Source organism: Mus pahari, chromosome 8 (assembly GCF_900095145.1).
Source record: "Mus pahari chromosome 8, PAHARI_EIJ_v1.1, whole genome shotgun sequence".
Classification (NCBI taxonomy): domain Eukaryota; kingdom Metazoa; phylum Chordata; class Mammalia; order Rodentia; family Muridae; genus Mus; species Mus pahari.
This window is the reverse complement of record NC_034597.1, coordinates 88,615,083-88,639,638: the sequence shown is the minus strand read 5'-3', so window position 1 is coordinate 88,639,638 and position 24,556 is coordinate 88,615,083. Positions and strand designations below refer to the sequence as shown.

The 24,556-nt window shown below is 39.5% G+C and overlaps 1 protein-coding gene across 3 annotated transcripts in view; it reads left to right on the top strand.

The window, feature by feature from the left end:
• The window catches only part of Klf12 (Kruppel like factor 12), a 403,434-nt gene that overhangs the window by 250,795 nt on the left and 128,083 nt on the right, over positions 1-24,556 (top strand). For all 3 annotated transcript variants that reach the window (XM_029541485.1, XM_029541486.1, XM_021203306.2), the window contains one exon: positions 1,355-1,901. In XM_029541485.1, coding sequence (XP_029397345.1) covers positions 1,355-1,901 — 547 coding nt within the window. The remainder of the gene's footprint in view (positions 1-1,354; positions 1,902-24,556) is intronic.

Sequence of the window (24,556 nt, the reverse complement as noted above, 5' to 3'; positions counted from 1 at the left end):
TTATATTCAATAATGAAAGTTTTTAAGAACAATGTTTCTTTTAGAACCTTTAAATGCATTTTCATGTTTTCAGGAAGACTAGCAAACGAAAATCTTTCATGAAATGACCAACTTCACATAATTGTTGTTCCAATACCATAAGAAAGCAGAAAATAATGATTTGGGGTTTTCATCTGAGAGAATAATACTAATGTGAGCGTCGACCTGGTTAAATTAGGTGTAACAAAATAGTCTTCTGTGGTCCGCTTCTCGGTATCAAGACTCTACAGACACACTGGAATAGAACATGGGCCATGTGGTTCCAGAAGTGTGCATTTCATAGGTACTTGTTCCACTTCAGAATTAATAGGTTTGTGTGTGTTCATGCCCATTAATAGTATACTGAAAATATTAATGTATTAAACTATAGGTTATTTATTGCTAAACATTTTTCAATAAAACTTACAGGAATACAAATGAACTTAAACAAAACAATCATTTTAAGTTAAACAGAATGATTGTAGACAATTTAAAAATTTCTCATATAGATTTTCTAAAACCTGTTTCCTCTAGTTCAGGTATCATAACTTTTTGCAATATCTTCCCAAATAAAATGTGTCGGGTATTGAGGGTTAAAATCTAACACTTTCAAATGATTTAACTTCGGTAACTTGATGACCAGCCCTGGGAGACTGACGAAGACTGTGTGCCTTCTGAGTACTTTGAATGAGCGTGTCCCAGTAGTTCTTGTGCTGAGCATGAGTGTAGAAATGTCACAGCGAGTTTCCCAAGATTGCTGCTGGATGATATTTTGTTTCTAGATCAGGATCATGTTGCACAAGGGTAAAATCATTCACCACAGTGTAGAGCTCCAGAGCTGGAGAGGGTATTTCAGTTCATCTAGTGAAAGTTCTCATTCCTTCATAACAAGACACTGAGACAGACTGCTAGTGGAAGAACAACTCAGATCAGCAATGGGAATGCTGTGGTCAAATAACTCCTGTTTGCACAGCTCTGAAACAATGTTTTATACACCAAGCTTGTCTTTCAAAGATTCTACAGGAATTTAGTGATGATTTTATAATTCCTGTAACCTCTTGTATGAACCAGTGAATTCATCTTAAGAAGCTGTATGTCTGTCCTTCCAATGGAAAGGAAACATACTCCTGTTAAATGACTCCCTTCTTCTTCTGATGCATTTTGCTATTTTAGCTGTCATTATTGTGACGGACAAAGAAAAATTCCTTGAATATTTGAGTGAAAGAACTAATGCTCCCCTGCAATAAGAGAAAAATTAATACACCTTCAAATTAGTTATGTATCTGTTGAAATATATCAGCGATAATGACAAATCTGTTCCATTTTCTCCTTGCAGTCTCCAAACGTCCACAACTACCCCGATATGGAAGCTGTCCCCCTCTTGCTAAATAATGTGAAAGGGGAGCCCCCAGAGGACTCACTGCCTGTAGATCACTTCCAGACACAAACTGAGCCAGTGGACTTGTCAATCAACAAAGCCAGGACCTCCCCTACTGCAGCGTCATCCTCCCCTGTCTCCATGACAGCGTCCGCCTCCTCACCTTCTTCAACTTCAACCTCTTCATCCTCTTCTAGTCGTCCAGCCTCATCCCCCACTGTTATAACATCAGTATCTTCAGCATCGTCTTCGTCAACAGTGTTATCTCCAGGACCCCTTGTTGCCTCTGCCTCTGGCGTGGGTGGCCAGCAGTTCTTGCACATCATCCATCCCGTCCCACCTTCCAGTCCCATGAACTTACAGTCTAACAAACTCAGTCATGTTCATCGAATCCCTGTGGTGGTACAGTCAGTGCCGGTTGTCTACACAGCTGTACGGTCACCTGGAAATGTGAACAACACTATTGTTGTGCCACTCCTTGAGGATGGGAGGAACCATGGCAAAGGTAAGAGACATGAAGTCTTCGTGTTTTACAGCACCAGAGAAAACCATGCATTTTTATTGTTTCAATGACTGGTACCTAGATCGTGTGCAGACACTACGTTCAAAGAAGCTCTGTGTAGAACCTTGCAGACCACATGATTGGCCATACTGAATAGGACACTGCTTGGAGCAGCCACACTTGCATTAGCTAGGCTAAATCCATATACTTATTTATTGAACCATTTTGTGGCAGAGTTTTGGTATCTTAGTTTATAGAATTATGCTTCCTTTGAATGGTAAAGTGGGATAGACAGCCTGTGTACAACAGAATTATATGCGAAATGAACATATATAAATCCCTCGTAGACATCAGTTATTATGAGTGCTTTCAGGTAAATAAAGATTTTTTTTTTTTTGTAATTGTTCAAACTTGAACTTTTTAGATGGCAGTAATACAAAATGACATGATGATGGACTGCCTGGAATTTATACATCTATTTCTGAGTGCGGTTTTTTTTTTTAAAAAAAAATTGATATTACAGTGATTCAGTTAGGCACGGCAGACTCTTCCTTCAATCCCAGCACGTGGGAGGCAGAGGCAGATGGACCTCTAAGCGTCTGAGGCCAGCCAGGTCTACAGTGAGAGTTCCACGTCAGCCAAGGTCTGTGTAATGAGAGGCTGTCTTTATTTACCACTCTGTACATGGTGAAGATGCATCATGACCAAGGCATCTTACACAGAAAGCCGTTTGGTGGGGGGGCTTGCTCTCCGCTTCAGGGCTTTAGTTTATGAACATGATAGCAGGAAGCATGCAGAAGCAGCCGAGAGCTTTACATCCTGATCCGCAGCAGAGACACGGGAGGCCTAACACGGACTTTTGAAACCGCCTCCTCCAACAAGCCACACCTACTGCCGCAAAGCCACACCTCCTAATCATTCTCATTCTGCTCAGAGTTCCGCTCCCTGATGAATAAGCATTCAGATCGAGGAGCCTATGGAGGTCATTCCCTTTCAGACCAGCACAACCTGACACAAGGATAGATGTGCATCTCTAAACTTGCATATAGATTTTGCTTTGAATCACCTTCTAATTCAATTACTATTGTGTTAAATATCGGGGTGATCTATAATGGAAATATTTCAACACACGATTCTAATGTTCCCTCTAATTTTTGGAGGTAAGATGATACTTTGAGAAGTGCTCACATGACAATATCTAGTTATTTCATTCATTGTGGTAGTTATGCAGCTGTACATGGAGTTACCTTCTATGTATAAGTGATTGCCTCTTGCAGCTTTAGTAGAAGAAATTGTAAATCTCATTAGACTTTGCCTTTTTTTCTTTTCTACATACAAACCTAAATACTAAACCACCCTTCTCTGCAAATATAAAACCCCGTATTATTGACTTATTCCCTATGAAACTGAGTGCATATTTGTGTATTTTGTCTTCAGAGGCCAGACACAATGCTAGGATCAGATTTTCCCAATATTGCTTTTTCCTCTGACACTGTATTACTACTGAGGCCCATGATTAAAACATGATCAATGAATGCATAAACTGCTGTCTGCTCATAAAATACAAGGAAACATGGTTGTTTTGCTTCTGGTAAAAGGTAGGATTCAATATTGAGAGATGATATATTATTGAAAACTTGGCAGAATGTTTATAAACATCTATATAGAGCTGTGTGTTTACCACTAGAAGTTATTATTTTATCAATATTAAATTCCTTCCTAGCACTCAAATAAGTTTCACCTTCCCTCTTTAACAAAGTTAAAAATCTCCTGATTCAGGAGTTTCAGTTTTCAAGGTTGACAAGTAAACAGACATTCATTGCTTTATCTAACAACCCCTGTTGCTGTGCCTCGTGTGGCTTATGATCTTGCACCCTGCCTAGGGGTATGGAGAGAGTGAAGAAAAAAAGGCATAGATACACATATATTGAAACTGGGATCAGGTTGAGCTTACCTACTGCTACCAACCTCGACTTCAGCACAGTTTTTAGGTACAATCCAGGGGCCGTGGTGAGCTAGGCTCAGTTGGCTCCGTGAGGGGGCAAGCCAAGCTTATAGCCGTCTGGGAGGAGGAAGCCACAGTTGCTGGTCTGTACACACCAATCAATCTTTTACAAACACTCGGTCTCCTTGAGGAAAAGCTTTGCCATTCATCTTGAGTCAAACCCATAGAGGTAACAGCTTAGCCAATTTCCCATGAGTCAATTGGCCTTTGTGTCAGGGACGTGGACATGCCTGTGTCAAAATACACGTTTACTAACTCAGGGGGCTTCCTTTGCTCCCTACACTGTGTGCTATCTACTACCATGGACCAATGAACAACACTGGATTGAAAGAGTTGAGAAAAGTGGAATTAAGATGCTTTTGAATGGCTATTTCTTACGTTGCGCCTTCTGGTATTGCTCATACCTCTGAATAAAATGAACAAGTCTCTTTGACGAATAGCAATGTAACTTGAACTCTATAGTCTTAAGCATTAGCACTTAACAAGTAGTAAAGCACACCACTATATATTGCCTATGTGTCTATATATGTGTCCTATAGCTGTGTCTCTGAACTTCAGTGTTTCTGCAGTATCCAGGTCCCTATATGTGGGCTCATGTCTGCTGTGCCACTTATGGAAAACATCACTTTCTCTGTGAAAATGATCAGTAAATATTTTAATATTGATCATATATATATATATATATATATATATATATATATATACATGTGTGTGGCTAAAATTTAATATTCTGCATAATGTGTATTACAGCATCACTTTAAGACACTGTGATTTGTCCTCTCTGTGAGTTACTTGTTCATTTCACGTAGTATGTTTTATTTCATAATTTTTATGTCACGAATAAAAATTACTTAATCATAAGCCTAGTGAACTGTTCTATGGAACATACAAATATATGAAGTAAAATTTACGACTTTCGAAAGTCATCCTCTCAATCCTCATGTCCATCCGTGAAGCGAATGGGGCAACGTGATCTACCCTAGGATGGCAGAACACAGTACAGATGCCTAGTGTTGACCGAGGGTCAGTGAACATCTGCCTTGTTGGGTTTTTCTTATCATTCTTCCTTTTCTCCTAAATATTATAAGCAATACTCAACACTTCCTTTTTCTCCTCTCATACAACAAAGTTGGTGGCAGTGGTGCAGAGGACAGAACTTGAATTAAAAGTCAACCCAAGAAGTTACTGTGGTATTTCTCAAAGCTGCTAATGCCGCGATGATAAGGGATGAGAAATTAGCAAGAGAAATTGCCTGGAAACATCCCATTTTTACATTTTTATTACTTCATATTAAGTTTTTATAATCACCATATTCTACAAATATTGCTGTAGCATTTTATAACCTTTTATTGTTTAACTGATTAACTAGAGCACAGTAAAAGTGTCCAGTGGAAAGGTTTGCCTACCTCAGAATGAGCAAAGAAAAGGGCATTGGGTTGATTCTTCGAATCTTTATTTGACTCATATGCAGCAGGGTACTGAGCCAGCATTGAAATGGCTAGAGAGCAGAGGGGTTCCTCTTCACCTTCTCACTTAGGACTTGCATATTTGGTGTTGATGAGCGAGGGAAGGGGTTGACTTTCCAAACTGATGGAAGAGAAAGACATCCCTCATTTAAATCAGGTAAATTTGATAGCCAATGACTTTTGACATTGGTAGAACAAACATGCTCCGTGACAGAGAAGCAGGTGACACTACATATGACATGACACAAAAGTGCAGAAGATGCACATGTCCATATCTAGACTCTCAGATCATGTGATCAAGGTATTCGTTCAACCAAGTGTCTGCTAAGCGTCTGTCACCATCTATCTAAGCAGGCATTATTGACGCTGGGTATACAGTGTTAAACAAAGCTGCCACTGTTTCTCTCTCGCTCTGCTTCCTGGTCTGTCCATCCTGAAGCTCTTGGACCACATGCAGCTAGGAATACAAGCCAACCCAGCATTGGAAACACACTTAGGGTATTAAGAATCTGTCTGCAATTTCTTTGTAACTAAATTTCATATTCTTGAGCATGAATGTTATAGCAGGCATCATCCCATTGCAGTATCAAAAAGCTGGATATGCCTGTAAGCCTGATGAATAATATGAGATTAAAGAAACAAACACTCGTTTATTTCAGTTAGATGTGGACTACAGTTTATAGAATGTCATCGAGCGACTCACCCTGTAAGAAGAGAATTAGAAGTAAAGAGCATTGTATTTGACAAAAAAAGTACTGTTACGTGGGATGGTTATATATGGAAAGAAGAAATGTCTTTAAAATGATGGAGTTCAGAGATTAAGGACACCAAGAATGCTTCAATAACAGCAAAAGGACATGAAAATATTTTTTGAGGAAGCAGGGGACTCGACTCCTCCAAGTGGAAAAGGTACTGGCCTCAGGGAGTGGAAGGTCTTGCTTACCCTAGAGAAAGCAGACATCGCAGTGGAACATGGAATTCATCGTGTGATAGGACGAAAGCTAGGACACTTCCTGAGAGCTACAGTAAATGATTATGATTTAGAATGGAGCTATGCAAACACGTGAGAGGCCTGCTGAGCACTAGCAGTATGTGCCCTCCAATGTGAGGCTGAGGGGTTCACAACCCGCCCATGCAGAAGAATGGTTTGTAGCTGTAGAAACCATAACCCTCAAGGGCTTGTCCTTCCTCTGTAAAGTAACTCCAGGAATTTCAGTCCAGCTTATGAGAAGATTGAAATGCCCAGGTGAGAGCCACTGGTGTGGTGAGAGAGGACTGTGGCTTGCCGTGGACAACCAGTGGACAGTGGTACTGATGGGAACAGAAGCGACATCGGGGCCAGAGGGAAGGTAGTTAGGACCTTAAATTCTGCCGTGGCTCTTGCTCTGAACGGGATAAGAATCCACTAGAAAGACGTGTGTAGAAAGAAGTAAGTCATGATGTTCATTGCCACTCAAGAATCATGCAGCCACTGCATACAGTAGAGAATACGATGCAGCAGTGAAAATGGGGGACTAACTACTGACAATGGCCATATGGATTGGAAGCTACTATGAGGAAAGATGGGAAGTGGGGGCAGCCTCTACTCCTGTGGCTCAGCTATTGAGCAAGTGATGCCATCTTTCCTATGATGGGAAGAGTGTGGTTTTTGAGGGAATTCTTTTGGGGGGTTCTATATTCAGCATTACATGCCTGCTCTATGTTGAACTAGAAAGCTTAACGTGGTACTTGGACAAGTGAGCCTTTGGCTATAAAAGAAGGGAAAGTTTGCCAAAATGTGTTTGGGATTCATTGGGTAGAGGAGGTATTTGTTGCTTAATAATAACTGCCATGGATCACCATGGATGAGAGCCAGAACAGAAGATAGGCAGCGAAGACCAACAGAGAGGTAGTATCCAAACTTTTGTTTTAAGCACATTGCATGTAGGTGTATTTTGAGTGCCTATGTGTGGTGCTCGTGCATGTGAGTGTGGGGACCCAAAGTTGAGGTGAAATATCGTCCTCGATCATTCTTCATTCTATTTATTAAGGCTGGGTCTCTTCCCTGAACGCAGAGCTAACAGATTCCAACTATAGTCTAAGCAGCCAAGTCACCCCTGGGGCCCCCTGTCGTAGCCTTTCAACCATGCCTGTTGGCTTTTATGTGGATGGGCTCTGAGGATCCAAACTCTGCTCTTCACACTTGAACAAGTGCTGTCCCACAGAGCCATCGAACGGTACCTATCCAACCTTTTGGCATTGTAATATGACATTGTGATCTACAACTGTGTTGAGTAATATATATATATATATATATATATATATATATATATATATTATATATATTATATATAACTACCCTGGGGTGCAAGTTGGACACACTTCAGAGGTTAGAAAGAGACACCTGTGGAGTCAGGACGGGAAGAGAGATCCAGCACTGTTGATCTGCTAGAGAGCTTTGTACAAGAGCATAAGGACAGGAAGGACAGTATGTCAAAAGAGGATCTTTAAAGGGATGGCTTTTCAGTTACTAGTAAGTGTTGCTCAGGGGCTCAGTGAGAGGCAAGCCGAGAGCTGTGGATGGGAGTGTTCCCTGATGATGATGAGAACTGTGTCCATGGGGTGGGATGATAAAGATGAAATGGGTTCTCATTCACATGTGGAGTGAGGAGAGTGAGACTCAATCTAGGGAGTATTTTCCTGAAGAGCTGTGGATGCACAATGATACTTAGGGAGGCATTTCCATTCTCCGTGAAGAGACTTGCCAAGTAAACAGAGAATAAAATATCTGTGTGCTCTCAAGAAGAATCCAGGAGAGAGTTGAAAACAAATAGATAACTGTGGTTAATTATAGAGAAGGGAGAATTCTAAGAACCCAATCTTCAGCTGCATGTGAGGGCTTCTATTATTTTGTGGAGTAACCTGTATTTTATAGTAATTAATTTGTATTCTAGCATCGATTTGTTGTATTGGCAGAATTGTTAGGACCAGAGATGAATAAAGAAAAATGAGAGGAAATGTAAAAGCAGACAATAATGATCTGTGATTGACAAGGAAAAGTATAACAATAAATGTTAAGGAAAATACAGGTTCCACTGATAATTGTTACTATAAAGACCCAAAACAGTGACCTGGGGTTGTCAATGCAAAGCAAACAAACATTAAATAAACTACGGGTTCCATTGAGAATTATGAAAATGATACTAGAACCAATATAAATACGAATCAAATATTTTCATCACCACTTTTGAAGTGCACATAGTATGTCAATGTAGACAATAAGCTCTGAATTACTTACTCTAGTTTCCTAAAGCTATGTTCAACATTTTAATATTAATAGGTACTACGTTTTAGAATTCAAGATAATTAGAGGGCAATGCCATGAGCAGTTTCAGAAAAGCCAGCTAAGGCTTTAAAGGGCACAGACTTTTCTCCACCATCCAATATCTCAATAGATCCTTTCTCCTTCTCGAAAGAGGAAGAGGTCACCTCAATGCCTAGGAATAAGACAAGGGTGTAATTGACCAGTGGCTTTGGAACTTAACGGGGCCTGAAGTGATCTGGTGGGGCTGGGCTGGGCTGTGTGTCACTGTTCCACACTTTTCTTTCCTAAGTACTTTCCCTTTCTCCCTTATTATCTGACATAGATTGACTTTCCCCCTTCATTCTCTCCCAGAACTTAGTTGTCTATATGATAATAAGGAAGTAGCTTATCTAGAGGCTAGGGTTCCAGCTCCATCTTTCTGCCGCCCATAAAAACCAACATCAGAATTTATATGAGAATTATACAAAACATTTTTTTATTTCATTAATGCTTTGTTGTTAAACTAGTGTGACATTTGAAAATATAACTTAGTGTGGATCATGAATATGTTGTTTAAGATTTCAAAAAAGTGATCATCAGATCCTTGAGAACACAATATATTTTCCTAAAATACCTAACTAAAGCAAGACAATTCTGCTATTAAGTAAGTAAGCCAGTTTGGATGTGCAGTTTCTTTGGTTATTCTCTTTAGATGTGGACACACTGAGGAAAACCTCCTACACCCCACAATACTACTTATGTTTGTAAAACCCATTCAGGACTTCTCAGAGGCTCACGGTCACAGGTGAATTTGTGATCTCCCTGCCCCTCCTTCCCGATTTCTTTCTGCAGGCTTTTGCTTTTTTCTGCAACCTTTGCAAAGAATCCACAAGTGTATTTTTAGTCTTCTGCCATTTGTATTTGTGAAAGGAAATATGGTCATCCAAGCTATGGTTGTAAAGCTTGTTGGAGGAGCTGACACTTGCTGCGGCACAGGCACACTGAGTTCTCCCCACTTCACTTGGTGATATATATATATATATATATATATATATATATATATATAAATTTCTGTTGTAAGCCAACCAGCTGTTGACTCTGCTTCCTTGACTCAGGTCATAGTTCTTGTCATACACTTGCTTCTTCTGTCCACCTTACACATGACTGTGGTCTTTTAGTTCACTGTTCAGTGGAACCCTGGTGTCATCTGTCCATAGGACCAGAATAGTCCCAGGCAGCTGACCTGTGCTTATGTGTACAGTTGTCTTGGCTTCCGAGCGTGACAGCTACAGCCTCTACATTTGGTAAAAGTCTTCTGCTTATACTTTTTATATATAGTCGCAAAGGGGTGACAGACTTATATGTTAATTGTGAACATTGTGAACGAGATTTATATCAATAGACCTAGTAGTTCTGTCCTTTGGCTAATGTTTTAATGTTCTTAATTGGAAAATGTGACTGGAGTCTTGCTATCCTTTGGTTTATTATTCTTAAACAGAGACACTGACGAGGCTGGATTGTTACACTATTACCAGTGTCAAACAAAGGGAGGACTTATTAAACTGTAAGAGAAAGTCAGGGAGTCCATGTCTATGAAATATTTAATGAGGCGTTTGGAATGCTTTATTTTCTCTAGATAAATTGCTAGTTTATTTTCCTTTTTAACCTGAATCTCAACCCTAAATATAAACTTAACTAATTTTTAACTTTGGGGAATGCATAGGAGGTTGAATAGATATCATTTTAAAGTTAACATTTTGTGTTCTTATTTATCTGAAGCCTTTCCAATCTGTCAGGTGCACTGCTTCATCTTGCACAGGCTGGCTTAGCTGTAAGAGCCAATGATAAGCTGTTTTAAAGGGCACATATGCTGTCTGTATGACTTTTAGAGATTAGCAGAAGAGAGAAACCTCCGGATCAGTAGTGCACATGTTCTATAATGCCAGCACAGGACTTTGATTGGCTTCCCAGTTTTCTGAGTTATTTCAATAATCCAAACACAGAAACAAAGACAAGATGGAAAGTAACCAGCAGTTCCTGGGGCAGTCTGCTTGAAGAGGTGAATGTTGCTAAGGGTCGGAAGAGGGCTACAAATGTATTTTTTAGGTAAAGTAGCTCAAGCTGGAGGCTGTTAAAATAGACTTTGGATTCATTCTGTTATAACATGTTATTAAGCGCTGTTGAAAATACTAGCCTCTCATGCCGTATCCCTTTGCCCAAGACTAGATTCTCTCCTGGCAAAGGGATCTAATTCATGTTTAACTAGATTTCTGCCTAGAATGTCTCCTTATAGTAATAGAGCACTCTGATGGACTCTTTATTTTGTTCCCACCTGATGCGTTTCCTCTGGCGGTTAGAGTATAAACTAGTAGGCAATCAATTCTTATTTTCCCCCACTTGAGATGATACTTTTAAATATAATCTTATTTAATGTAGCACTGGTAGTGCTGTGCACTAGAAGAAACCCATTTCCCCATCAGATGTAGTTATATAGTGAACGATTTTGATATTTGGGCATCTCCACTCACTGCAAGAAATATATACTTATTTTGCAAATAGACATATGTCTAGCAAATAATTTACTCAATGACATATAAGGCCTTGAATGAAAAAAATTTGAGAAGGCAGACTATACTATTCAAGAGATGAACATACTCCAAGAATCACCAGAAACGATGCTTTAAATTGGCTTTTGAATAATTGACAACTCTCTGGCTGTGCGCTCTGCGCCTCACCTTTTCTCGTTCCCTTAATAATTCTTTTCCTTTTCTAAGCTGTATTACTATTGTCTAAGCTCTTTCATTATGTTTTCTGTTCTTAATGGGAAATTGATTAAGTGATATCTTAATTGTATTCTTTGGAAAAAAATGTAATTGATACCAGTCTATCTATTATTGAAGGAAATGGTAGTAATTTACTAAGCAATGATCACGTATTTGTTTTTTTTCTCCAGGAACCTTTATGTGGGGTGAATGTTATTTTGATCAATGGCCAATTATGGTTTTGATAATCAGATGGCTTCATCTTCTTTTAATCTTCTAGATATTAGCTCATATATAAAATAAATGTTTTATATGCCACTCACGTGGCAGTAACATCCTTCACTACCAGCAAGGAAAGTTCATTTAAAAAGAAACAAAATTCTAAAATGTCACTTTATGATATGTCAATACAGTATTTTTCACGTTGTGAACTTTTTCTGCTGGGGACAGTTGAAATAAACTGAAAATTAGATATTTTAAAGAAGTAAAATAGAATGCAATAGGTTAAAAGCAAATCTGAGACCAACAGCCAAACAAATATTAATCCATGTAATGTGCTGATTAACTTATTTACATGCACAAGCAATGTGGTATTGGGACATCTGCTTGAATGTGTGCTAGTTTGTTCGTGTGTGTGTGTGTGTGTGTGTGTGTGTGCTGAGTCAGGCTGAAATGGTCACAATGGTAGGCCTTTTACTATGGTACCAGGGTTTGAAAGCAACTCTTTGGGAAGTTTTCTCTAATTTCTCTTTCTCTTAGTTGTCTTTACCTCCATCTGTTTTTTGCTGTTCTGTCCATTTGGGATTGAGCTTGGGAGAGGGACAATAGAAGAAATTTAATAGTTTAATAAAGATTCTGTCATATGGTTTCTACCCCATCCTTGGTTATTCAGTTCCTGGAAGAAAGACACACTCACAGCCTTTATATTTACAATATGCATTAAGTAGCACAATAACTGGGCATCTGCCTACCCGCCGCGCTGTTAGAATCTACAGCATTATCAATAACCCCACATTATTACTTATTTTACCTTCCATCTGGGTTGCTCTTCACTCCGAGTGAGCATCCCTCGGGGCCACATTTTTATGGCTCCCCCAACCCCTCGTGTCTTCTCCTTATCCTCTCCTGCAAGTTCTTCTTTTAATCCACGGAAGCGCCCTCCTCCTCTTTCCCTCCTCATGGTCCTCTCTATCCCAAACCTGCACAACTTCCTTCAAAGAAGAGCAAGACATCGCAGACCACTCTAGCCATTTCTGCTCAGAGACACAGTGCCCTTCCTTTCAAAATTACTGCCCCTTAATATTGTGTTTTCTTTAAAGAAAATACAATGCTTATATCTGAAAAGTGTGGTGGGTATTGTGTCTTCTTCTGATATTCCCAAGGAGACAAAGATAGCATTCCAGAATCCACCCTAAAAAGCAATCTGCTTTTTATTTAATTTTTCTTTTAATTTTTTTAAAGGATGGTGTTTTTCTAAACAAAATGTTTTTGAATATGTTTCATTAAGAATCTGATTATGTGGACATTCCACCTGTGAATCTGGATCTGTAGCCAGAGAATGGGTATGCCTGTGGAATTTTGATCTTTTCTACTGAACAAAGTCATACAACACCGAACATTGTAAATGATTTACAATAATTTATGAATGTTCATTGTCAATAGAATCAAAAGGATAGAACATCTAATTCTAATTCTAATTCGTGTGTGTGTGTGTGTGTGTGTGTATTACAGTAAAATAAAAAATTTAAAGAAAAGGAATTTAGAAGGGATATAGGCAGAATTAACTAAGATTTAAAATGTACTAATTTGCCGGGCGTGGAGGCACACGCCTTTAATCCCAACACTCAGGAGGCAGAGGCAGGTGGATTTCTGAATTCGAGGCCAGTCTGGTCTACAACGTGAGTTCCAGGACAGCCAGGGCTATACAGAGAAACCCTGTCTCGAAAGGCCAAAAAAAAAAAAAAAAACTAATTTCTGCATTTAAAATTTCTCCTTCAGATGTCTTAAAACAAGGGCTTGATTAAAATACAGAAATTCTTAAACTATCTTCTAGAAGATCAAATCCCTGGCAACTTAAATTTTCTTTACAGCTCCGTTCAGTCTTTTGTGCAAGCAGTACATGGCCTGGGGGTCGCGTTTTGCTTTTCCTGCAGAGGTGATGACACTGGTCAGACACAGTCCAAATTCCTCAAGGATCATCCCCCTGCCTGCAGCCTCTGATTTCTCTTCTTGTCTGCCTGCTCTGCCTGGGCAAGAAGGCAATTACACTTGGCTTCGGCTAGCTCTTTAGTTACAAAACAAGGGGAGAAGAACGGTGAGCACATGGCCAGGAGAAACAGCAAGTATCTGGGGTACAGCACTGGAGGGGGAGTCAGGCCGGCAGTTAGAAAAGTAGATGAGAGGTGACCCCTGGTAATTGTCAAAACTTAAAAAGTGTGTATGTGGGGGGGGGGGGTTTATTAATTTCTACTACATCGGACAGGGTCTCATGTAGCATAGGCTGGCCTCAGAGTGAGTGTGTGTGTGTGTGTGTGTGTGTGTGTGTGTGTGTGTGTGTGTGTGTGTGTATACCTATATATACATGCATACACACTTATATATATTTATATATATATATATTATATGTTGTATGTATAATATATATGTGTTTATGTATATATGTGTATGTACATACATATATATACACATTATATACATATGTGTACAATGTATATATGTGTGTATATGTATGTGTGTATGTGTGTGTTATATATGTTATATGTAATATTTTTCATGAAACATATATATATATACATACACATACATATACATATACATGTACACTACATGAAGCAGAGACAGGCCCTGAACTCCTGAACCTCCTGCTTCCACATTCTGAGAACTGAGGCTGTAGGCTTGTCACATTATGCCTGGCTACCACACTATTCCTCCCCACCCCAAGGCTTGATTTTTCTTTCTGTTGCATATCTCACAACATCTTTTGTCCCAGATATCTTATTGAGTTGAGGTTTACCTTGAGCACTGGAGTCTTTGTGCTGCCACCTAGTGGTACAAATCTTACACAGGGAAATTCAAGGCTACTGCCTATCAGATCCTTTTTCTAGGATGGCCCACAATGTTGCCAGCTCACTCAGAGTCAAAACAATGTGCAGTGAATCTTTTTAAAGAAAATCTTCTTAGTTTGATGGTGTTCACCTATAATTCTAGAAATGGAACTTAGGGAAGTGGAGGCAGGAGTCGAAGGTCATCTTCAGTTACAAAGTTAGAAACCAATTCTGAGCTACATGAGACCCTACCTGAACCACACCCTCACTAAATTAAAAAAAAAAAAAAANAAAAAAAAAAAAACACAAGCTGGGCAGTGGTGGCACATGCCTTTAATTAGGATTAAATTGGGAGGCAGAGGCAGGAGGATTTCTGTGTTTAAGGACAGCCTGATCTACAGAATGAGTTCCAGGACAGCCAGGGCTACACAGAGAATCCTTGTTGAGAAAAAAAGAAAAGAAAAGAAAAGAAAAGAAAAGAAAAGAAAAGAAAAGAAAAGAAAAGAAAGAAAATTTTTAAATAGATGGAGAAAAAAACTCAAACTTGATGTAAATATATATTTTATACACACTATATATAAGATATGTCTTATATGTATATATTATGTTTCAGAGTTCTAGTATGTGAAAGACATTATTTAATTCAAAAAGAAAAGATGTGCCTTCTGCATGTTTCCCCCATTTTTCTGTCCTATACATTGTTATCTTTACTCTGCTTAGTAAAATTAAAATGCCCTTTGTTTCATCTCTTCACATTTTAAAGGGATGGCTTAATTATTATTTTTCACTAAATCAAAGCACATGTGTGCCAACTTGTATGCTATTAGCAAGTTTCACACCCCCGAGCAAAGAAATCGTCATCATAGAGAAAATAAAATAAAAATAAATAGTCGTGTCTTTGGGAATGTAGGTTGTAAGTTTGATAAACTCAGAAAAACAAAACAAAACAAAAAACAAACAAACAAACAAACAAAACCCCAGGACTTTCCATCAGTGAATCCATTCAGTGGCTCCTTGTCTGTGGAGGTGCCAGCCAACTTGGAAAGCCTCCTCGCCCTCTTTCTCTGTACACAACTCCTTCTCTGGGTCTCTCACTGCCTTACCCAGTGTCTGGGACACAGCTTCTGAGTATTGTCAGAATACATGCCTGCCCTCCTGCCCGGGCTGCTACGGCTTATGCCAACGAACCATCTGGAGTCTCGGGGTTCTTGAGTGTATAACATTTCTGCACTGTCCTGGAGTTTCTTTCATCTTACAGTACTTACTCTTAAGAAATAGTATTTGTATGACATTTTAGATAATTGATATAGTATAGATGTTCATGGTTTCTGGAGTTGAACTCCTGTGAGCGAAAAGCATTCTTGAGGTTTTCAAAGGGTCATAATGAAAGGACTGTGCTGTATGGTCATTATAGTCAGTCCTTTCTTATGCTTTTGTAATATGTTGTAAAATATTTTACCTGTGAACATATGATAAAGAGGACTTTAATTGGGCCTGGATAATTAATTAGAATCAGCAATGTGTCTTATATATCTTAAATAGTTACGCTAGTTGTATTTCCCAGTAAAAGAAATTATGTGTGCCTCCCCCGCCCCTCGACCCTGCACTGCGGCTAACCTCATCAACACTCTGCTACCATAAAATCTGGAAACTGTGGAGTATGGATAATCCCACTATAAACTGTAATAAAAATTACCCTTCCAGACTCAATATTCTCTCCATTAAGTTCATAGACACTGTCTCTTTGTACATAAAGTTTTATGAAATAAATCGACCGCTACGCCTGTCTTTACCAGATAGCAAGCTGTTTTGATTTAAAGGCTGATGAAGGTACAATCCGTTTTTCCATGTTTGCAGAGCATGCTGAAAACATAAATTTCCTTTAACAAACCTTAAGTCGAAGGGAAAATGCTCCTCTTACTTGCACCCCGCATTTAAGTATCTCTTTGTGAGAAAGAATCAATGATGTATTTACCGTGGCTGGCTCATTTGTTGCAGCCATAAAAGGAAGATTTGGTTTCCCATTTCAGCTCCCTGGCCTTAAAGGTGTATTAAGCAAAAGAAAACTCAGATCTTAGACGCTTTGTGGGGATTGTCTTGAACCTTTCTGTGTTTAGGAGGCATTGTCAGTTCCTTGATTGCATTTTTTTTTTTTTTTTTGTCTTCTCTGTGCTAATCTAAAGGCTCCTCTAATCATCTCTGCTGTGGTCTTTGTCAGAAGTAAATGCTTTAAATCAATCCTCTATAAACGCAGGGACCTTTCAGACAGAGGAAACCTTCTAGGGCCCTCACTCGTAAATCCTCAAAGGACATTACTCTGGAGGAAGTCATAATGTTCTAATGAAGGTAGAAGAGGGGACAGCTGAGGTGAAAGTTGAAGAAACATAAAATTCTGCTATCAGAGTAGGGAGGAGTATGTCAGAGCAGGAAAAGAATGTCCAGCAAATGCAGAACGGAGGATGTGTGCCTAGCATACTGTGATGCTGTGGTGTCGGATGTCTGATGCATTTTCCCATCATATGCTGCATATGGTATAAAGCATGTGCACAGCATATGTGCTGTCTATACCTTCGGCAAAGACCTGAGCTCACCACCGCTCCAAAGGCTTTTAACTCTGCTCTTAGATTTATTTCGCATACCCTATGTGACTATAAGTTTTGGCTGTGCCTACACTGAACATCATAAATAAAAATGGTGAAGGAGTGTAAGTGAAAAGTGTATTTTGCCACCCTTATTTTTATGACCTGTGCTCTCTGAAACATTTCCTCAATAGATTTTTTTTTTGGTTTTCCCAATAGTCACAAGAAAATTATAGCACTTCACTTTTCGTAGGTTTCCTTACAATAAGTATATATATCTACAGATTTTTGAATTACCAGCCTGCTCAGTTTCGATTCTTTTTATTTTGTTTGAAGCTAGTGCACAGCTTAGGAAAGTGACTTTAATCTGTAGGGACACTGAGGGCAAATGATGGAGAGCAGAAGGGATGCCAACATTATTATCAAAGTAACTACTTGATTCACCAAACCAAGGAATTTCAGGGTGGGATAAATAGGGTCACACAGGCTATTGTCCTTAGAAATATTATTTTATAACAGTGTCTTAACTGCCTATGAAGTAATGACCATTAGTAACAAGGGAAAATAAATTGCTGTCAGTCTCTTTTAAGAAATTAGCAAAGAATGTAACAAATCTTAGAAATTTACTTTTTAAAATTATTTAAACAATAACTTTTGTTGAATATATGTTTCTTGTGAGTTACATATTTTATCTTTAAAACCTACAATAACTACCATATAGACATTGCTCCACCCCTTAAAGATTCAGCTTATAAGGGTTGTAATGTCTTGCATTAAATCATATTTGTTTTGTTTTGTTTTATTAGATATTTTCTTCATTTAAATTTCAAATGCTATCCTGAAAGTCCCCTATACCCTCCCCCCGCCCTGCTCCCCAACCCATCCACTCCCGCTTCCTGGCCCAGGCATTCCCCCATACTGGGGCATATAATCTTTGCAAGACCAAGGGCCTCTCCTCCCATTGATGGCCAACTAGGTCGACCTCTGCTACATATGCAGCTAGAGACACAAGCTCTGGGAGGTACTGGTTAGTTTATATTGTTGTACCACTTTTCTCATTGCTTGACTGATTAAGCTTCAAATATTTAATGATAATATCCCAACTCTGTTTCCTGAAATGAGGTGCTGTTTAACTTAGTATGAAATGTTGCAATTTAAAAATCATTTTTGATTTTGGTAAAGGTTTGAGATTTATAATATATGAAGCATGTATCTGTAGAGCAACTGTGTGTACACACATATGAACCATATGATGCAATCCCACAAAGCTAAGTACCGACATAAGAGTGTGGAATGATGTTCTTCAGTTTCTCCAGCATTGTGCACATGAGAATAATCGCCCCAAGCTGTAGGTTAACATTTCTAGGTGCAGGGAAATTTTGTCAAAGTGTGGTTCACTGAGTTTCAGAGACCGACATCTGTGTCAGTTTTAGACATTTCTGGTCCCTGCCTCAAGCTCTTTTCAGGAGGAAAATGGATACAAAGACCTACATATAACACAGGCACGCCTCTTCCGGGTAGTGATTATTTTCCAAAAAGACCACAGGGCAAAAAAATAAAAAAATAATAATAAGAAGAAAAACCCACAAAGACACAGTCAACGTTTAACGTTACTGTTGCAATAATATTTATTTTTCTTAGATTAATGAGTTCAATAAAGTCTTGAGTGCTGGCCAATAGCTAATCATCGTTAGCGTATTAGACTTTCAAAATCACCCGAGCTTATGTAGCAGATGTTTAGAAATGCTTTCTTCAGATTGGAAAACCCACCTGCAACCACGTGTGCTTGTAGAGGAGGACGATAGCTAGCTTCACAATGGGAACAGACATCTCGCAGCTCTGATTTCAGTGTCCTTTCTAGATGGTTGTCATTCTTTTTTTTTTAATTAGTTAAATTTATCAAGTGTGAACAAGGACTTCTCCTGCTGTCCAGAGCGTGGGCATCTCACAGTGTAGTAGCAGAATTTGTTGTACTCCTCAAGCCCTACTTTTCATGGAACATAATCTACTTATCATGTAGCAAATGAGTGCTCGTTGCTGCCGTACTCTCCGGTGGCATTATGGTGCCCATTGGTATAATCTGCAGTCATCAAGGTAGTATAACCTCCAATTGTGTGTTTTATTATCTCATTATCGACCTCAAAACTAATACAACCATTAACAGGCTTCTCTTTTTTTTCTTCCTTGGCCAACTGTGATCATTTTTAATGCTAATCACCATCATGAGCCTTTGGCATTTAAAAGCAAACAACCATTTCAATAATTACTTAAAACAAATTTTAGCGTACGATGTGGTCAGAGCTGATATAAATGGAAGATCGTAACTTTTTCCGTTTGTAAATTGAGGTGAGCCACAGAATTTACTGCTTTTCCACTATGTGGTCTGCATTGTAAGCACTGGAAATGTTGTGATGCTTAGCAGAAGTAAGAGAATACTACTATACATTTTTTTCAAGGTATTAGATACGACCTTATTCCAAAAAAAAGTTACAAGGAAAATATGCCTCATTATTACTGTTCAGTTGGTATCTGAACTGTTAGTTGCAAGTGTCCATCCAGTTTACTTAGAGAGTCTTTTCATGTTTGGAAATTCCATAGTGCACTGTCCACCCAGGACCTGGACATGCCAGAATATACTTATAGTGGGACTTTGTATTGTCCTTTCTTTAAGCTTTTATATATATGTAAATACACTCATATGCGTAAAGCCATATATTTGACATGTATATATGACCAAACAAAAAGTATTTTAAAGAAACTGTCACAATTCATAAACTAGAGAGTTAGTTGACTTATTATAAACTTCTTACATTTTCGGCCTTGTATTGTGCCTTTCAATGAGAAAAGGAGTTTGGTGGTGGCTCACACCTAGAATCCCAGGGCTGATGGAATCGGGAGTTCAAGCCCACCCTAAACTATATAAGTAGCTCAAGTTCCCCCTGTGCTACACGAGGTTCTGCCAAAAACTAATGATCTTCATGTGTCTTTCTGATAGACATATGATGACTTTGGCTTGTATTTTGGGTTCCTGTTGGATTCATTTCTCTAAATAAAATTTGAACTACCCGGATGAGAAACTGAGACTCAAAAGTCTTTAGTTTCCTGTTCTTCCCTGAGATCGGCTCCTGCTGTATAATCAGTCCTAACTGTCCTGGTTAGCACTCTCTTTGTAGCCCAGGCTGGTCTCAAACTTGTCCCAGTCCCCTTGCTTAGCCTTCTGAGTGCAGAGATTTCTGTCATACACCGCGACCCATGCCTTAATTGCAGTTCTTTTGTTCCCCTTACCGTTTGCCCCACATTGTCACATTCCTCTCCATTCACTTCAATTAGTACTTTCACTACTGCACATTCTTTTTAAAATATGTATATAGTTTACAGTAGTACCCACAGCAAGCCTATGATGAAATGATAAGTCACACCAAAGCACACAAAGACCGTGACACGGGTCTGTAAGAAGCCAAGCATATACACAGAGGCAGTATCCCAAAGACAGAAGCCACAAAGTCAGGAGGTGGACCGGAATGATTGTGACATCAGGAGACATCTGCTTCTGAGAAGAGCGTTAGTTACAGTACCCACATTGACCAGAGCAATGTTAAGAGTGCAAACCACTGAGCTATCAAAGAGCATAGCACATCCTTAGTGAGGAAGTTCAGTGTACAAAATGATGGGTAGGTCAATATGATCAAATGAACCACATGTCGTTGTGGAAAGGAAGCCTAAAGCATATTCACAGATGCGGTTTTCATAAGCCTTTGCTTGTCTGTCACATAGACTTGTCTCACTATGTTTTCTTGCTTGCTAGTTTGTTTCCTTTGGTGTGATTTTATCCGTTTCAGTGTGAATATGCTGTCATACTGGTTGTACACTATGTATGTGGGTAGGACAGGTATATATTATAATGAAACTACAGATTGAAAGAAGCTAGGCAGTGTACATTTACGGCAAGCTTCAGGAGAAGACAGAAAGTTGCAGAAGGTAGAGGTTAGCATGATAACTTTGACGTCTGCCTGTGGAGGGATGGATGCAGTGAGATGCGGAGGCAGAAGCATCAGAGGACCATTTCTGGAAATGGGCTGAGCATGTCTGAAGGCTTGGTCCCTTCAATAAAACTAATGAATTTTAAGGGTGCAAGAAATGGTGGATCTAGAATATTTCTGAAGTTGCTGTTTGGGAAATGGCAGCAGGGTGGAAATGTTGAGTGGAAAAATATTCAGATTGAAAGATCACATGGAGAACTTGAGCCAGGAAGTAGCGCCGCAGAGAAAAGGGGACAAAGTGAGAAAGAAAACAGCCAGGGATGGAAGTGTTCTAAGAGATATCATGTTGCAGAACTCAACAGAGATATCTCGAAATCTCTGAAAGTTATGGAGATGCTGAGTCTCTGAGTGTCGCAGGCTACCATAAATCCAAAGGTTGACAACGGAGCAGAGAAGGTTCAAGCAACGGCCTGAAGAATACCTCGCGAGATGCTCGGCAAAAAGAGTTTAAGAACAGCAGAGACTTTCAGCAAAAACACATGCTGAAAGGAAGACAAAGTGGTGTTTTTTTTTCTTAAAGTTCAATAAATATTAAATTATTTTTTCAGAAAAATGTAGCCTATACTTATAACTCATACAAATTTGATGAAGCTAGTAATAGAGAATATGCTTTCTTTTCTTCCTCCTGTGGTCTCAGACTTGAGATGATTTTTTTCCACAGCTTCCCAAGATGTCAAGCAGACTAAATCTTCTGGTTGGAATGGCTTTAGACATTAGACTAATGTTACATGCTGGCGACCTTAATCTAATATGTGTCTACAGCATGTGCCCACACCACTGGGGATATAAGTTGGCTCAGCCACGCTGGAGAACAATTCAGCAGTGTACATGAATTAAACCAAATCCAAATTTTCAGGTATATATTGTGAAGCAGCTAATGAGAACATTGCTAGCAGTGAGTGTTTTGAAACCTTAATTTTCATTATGAGAATAAATGATAGCGGTCCATTCAAAAAATTGCCCAATTTTTTTTTAATTTTTTATTGGATATTTTCTTTTTACATTTCAAATGTTATCCCCTTTTCTAGTTTCCACCCTCCCGGAAACACCCTATTCCATCCTCCTTCTCCCAGCCTCTATGAGGGTGTTCCTCCACCTACCCACCCACTGCCACCTTCCAGCTCGCAATTCCCCTACTCTGGGGCATCTATCGAGCCTTCCTAGGACTAAGGACCTCTCCTCCCACTGATTGCAATAGAGTGCAGTCTGTTAGACTGCATTAGAGTAAACCAACAAAATGAAAAAACGCAAATAGATATCACATGCCATGTTGAGGTAAATAAAGCAAAGTAGAATATGATATTGTTGGATCTACTTTGTTAAAAGAAATGAAATACGTACCCTTCATTTTGTTCAGTTGAAAGATATGCAACAGAGTTTAGGTATTGCACTCACTCAGATGTTTCTCCATTTATTATTATTATTTTTTTTTGTATCAAGGTTAGTTAAATGGATGTGGAAATAATGGAAAAGAAATGCTGTTTATGATTTGGATTCACTACTTAACTGAGTAAAGAAGCATCAAAATAATACAGAATCAATACAGCCAGGGGCCTTGGATGTGATGGGTTTACCACACCGGGCACAGAGGAAGCATATCTACACTCCTGACAGCAGGCAGAGCCACTTGGATTATAATGAGACATCTAAGCTCTCAGATCCTTTCTGTTTGGCCTCAGGAACAGCCAGTGTTTAGTGCTGAGGGAACTTGGCAGCACTTTTTTGAAAAACATAGCTGGGTGACGTTAAAAATATAGAACCATATGTATCCCAAAGGTCAGCCACGTGTGAAAATTCTGTTTTCTTCATTACTGCAGAAAACAAACAAACAGACCACCAGGATCCAAGTCCTGTGCTTGTTTCCGTCCACGTACAGCAGCACTCGGTGTACCAGGAAGAGCCCGAGACCACATTTTCTGTTGTCACCCGCTGCCTTCTTCAAAAAGAAAATCTGGCAAATCCAAGATGAGCTTTACCCAGAAGCTAATGCAAATATAGAATGCATATAGGAGAACAGGAGAACCCAGTGTGTACCCCCCCCCCGCCATGTGCTGCTCCAGCCTAGCATATGACCTGACAGAGTAGTGTTCTCAACAATGCTTGATGATGGGCCTGGCCAGTCCTGACAGGAATACAGTACAACCAGGCGCTCACACAAAAGTCTCTATAAGTCAGGGTTGACTGTTGAACCTTATTTAGTAGAAGGTAGGAAGCATTCCAGTGTCTCAAAGGCTTGCGCTCATTGTTTCCTAGATAGATCTTGGGTGGGGCAGGTGGATGCATGGGATTTCGAGGATGTTCATGAAGAAAAGGGGGCAGCGCTCCAGGAGAAGCCATCGGTGAAAGCGAAAACATTGAGGAGCTGATATGATGGCAGACAAGAGATCATTGATGTGAGAGCTGGTGTGGGACCTGGAACAGGGGATTTCTCAGTTGGAGTTAAGAAACATGACAGAGGGGTAGGACTTGAGATGATTTTTGATTGTCCTCATGGGTGAATGGTCCAGCAGGATGTTGAAACATGTGCTGCAGTTCCGAAGTGAGGTTGCAGCTGAGGAACACGAATTCAGTCATCGGGAAATTGTGTGGCACTGCAGGAAAACTCGTCAGCAGAGAGTACATAAGTGGGTGTTTGTATCAAGTGAAGTAATATCCTTGATAAGATTTTCTTAATGTCTGTGGCGTGTCCATTAAGTCTTGTCAAAACTGAAGGAAGTGAAATTTACTTCAAGGGCATATTCCTGGAGATGGTGAAAGTGCGGAAGTAGTGTTTCACACTGTGGTTGAAGAAGCAGTTAACTACTGCCAGGGTTAACAGTGCAATACTTGATTACTGACCACGAGGCTAGGACCACTAACCAGGCCACACATATTACATACCTCCTGAACTTCGACAAGGCAATAGCAGTGGTGGAAACTGAGGATGGATGATGTGAAACCAGTTGCCTAAAGTCGACTGGCTGCAAGTGGTGTGGCTAGAGGTCACCTCCTATTTCCTCATGCTGGATCTCTGCAAGTCCTTTTTAGAATAATTACTGCTTAGACTATGTTAAGGCAGACCCTGCTGCCCCACGAGACTGGACATTCCTAAAACATAATCCTCCCCAGCCCTTCTTTCATGTCCCTTTCCTGTCCTTCATTCTAACTTGAGTACCAGCTCTCCTGGAGGCTAGCATTTCTCTAAGTGAATACGTTTTGCCCTTGGTGAAGTGAACAAGTTTGCAATATGAGTGGCTGAAAGAGAGAAAATACAGCCCTACTAGTACAGTGACCACTGCCTACCCAGCTGCCTCGTGTACTTGCCAGCTATGGGTGCTTTCTCTTTTCTGCTCCAACAATTTGGAAGGGGATTCTGCACCTCTTTCTGATATCTATTCTTTCTTTTCTTTTCTTTTCTTTTCTTTTCTTTTCTTTTCTTTTCTTTTCTTTTCTTTTCTTTTCCTTTCCTTTCCTTTCCTTTCCTTTCTTTTTTTTTTTTT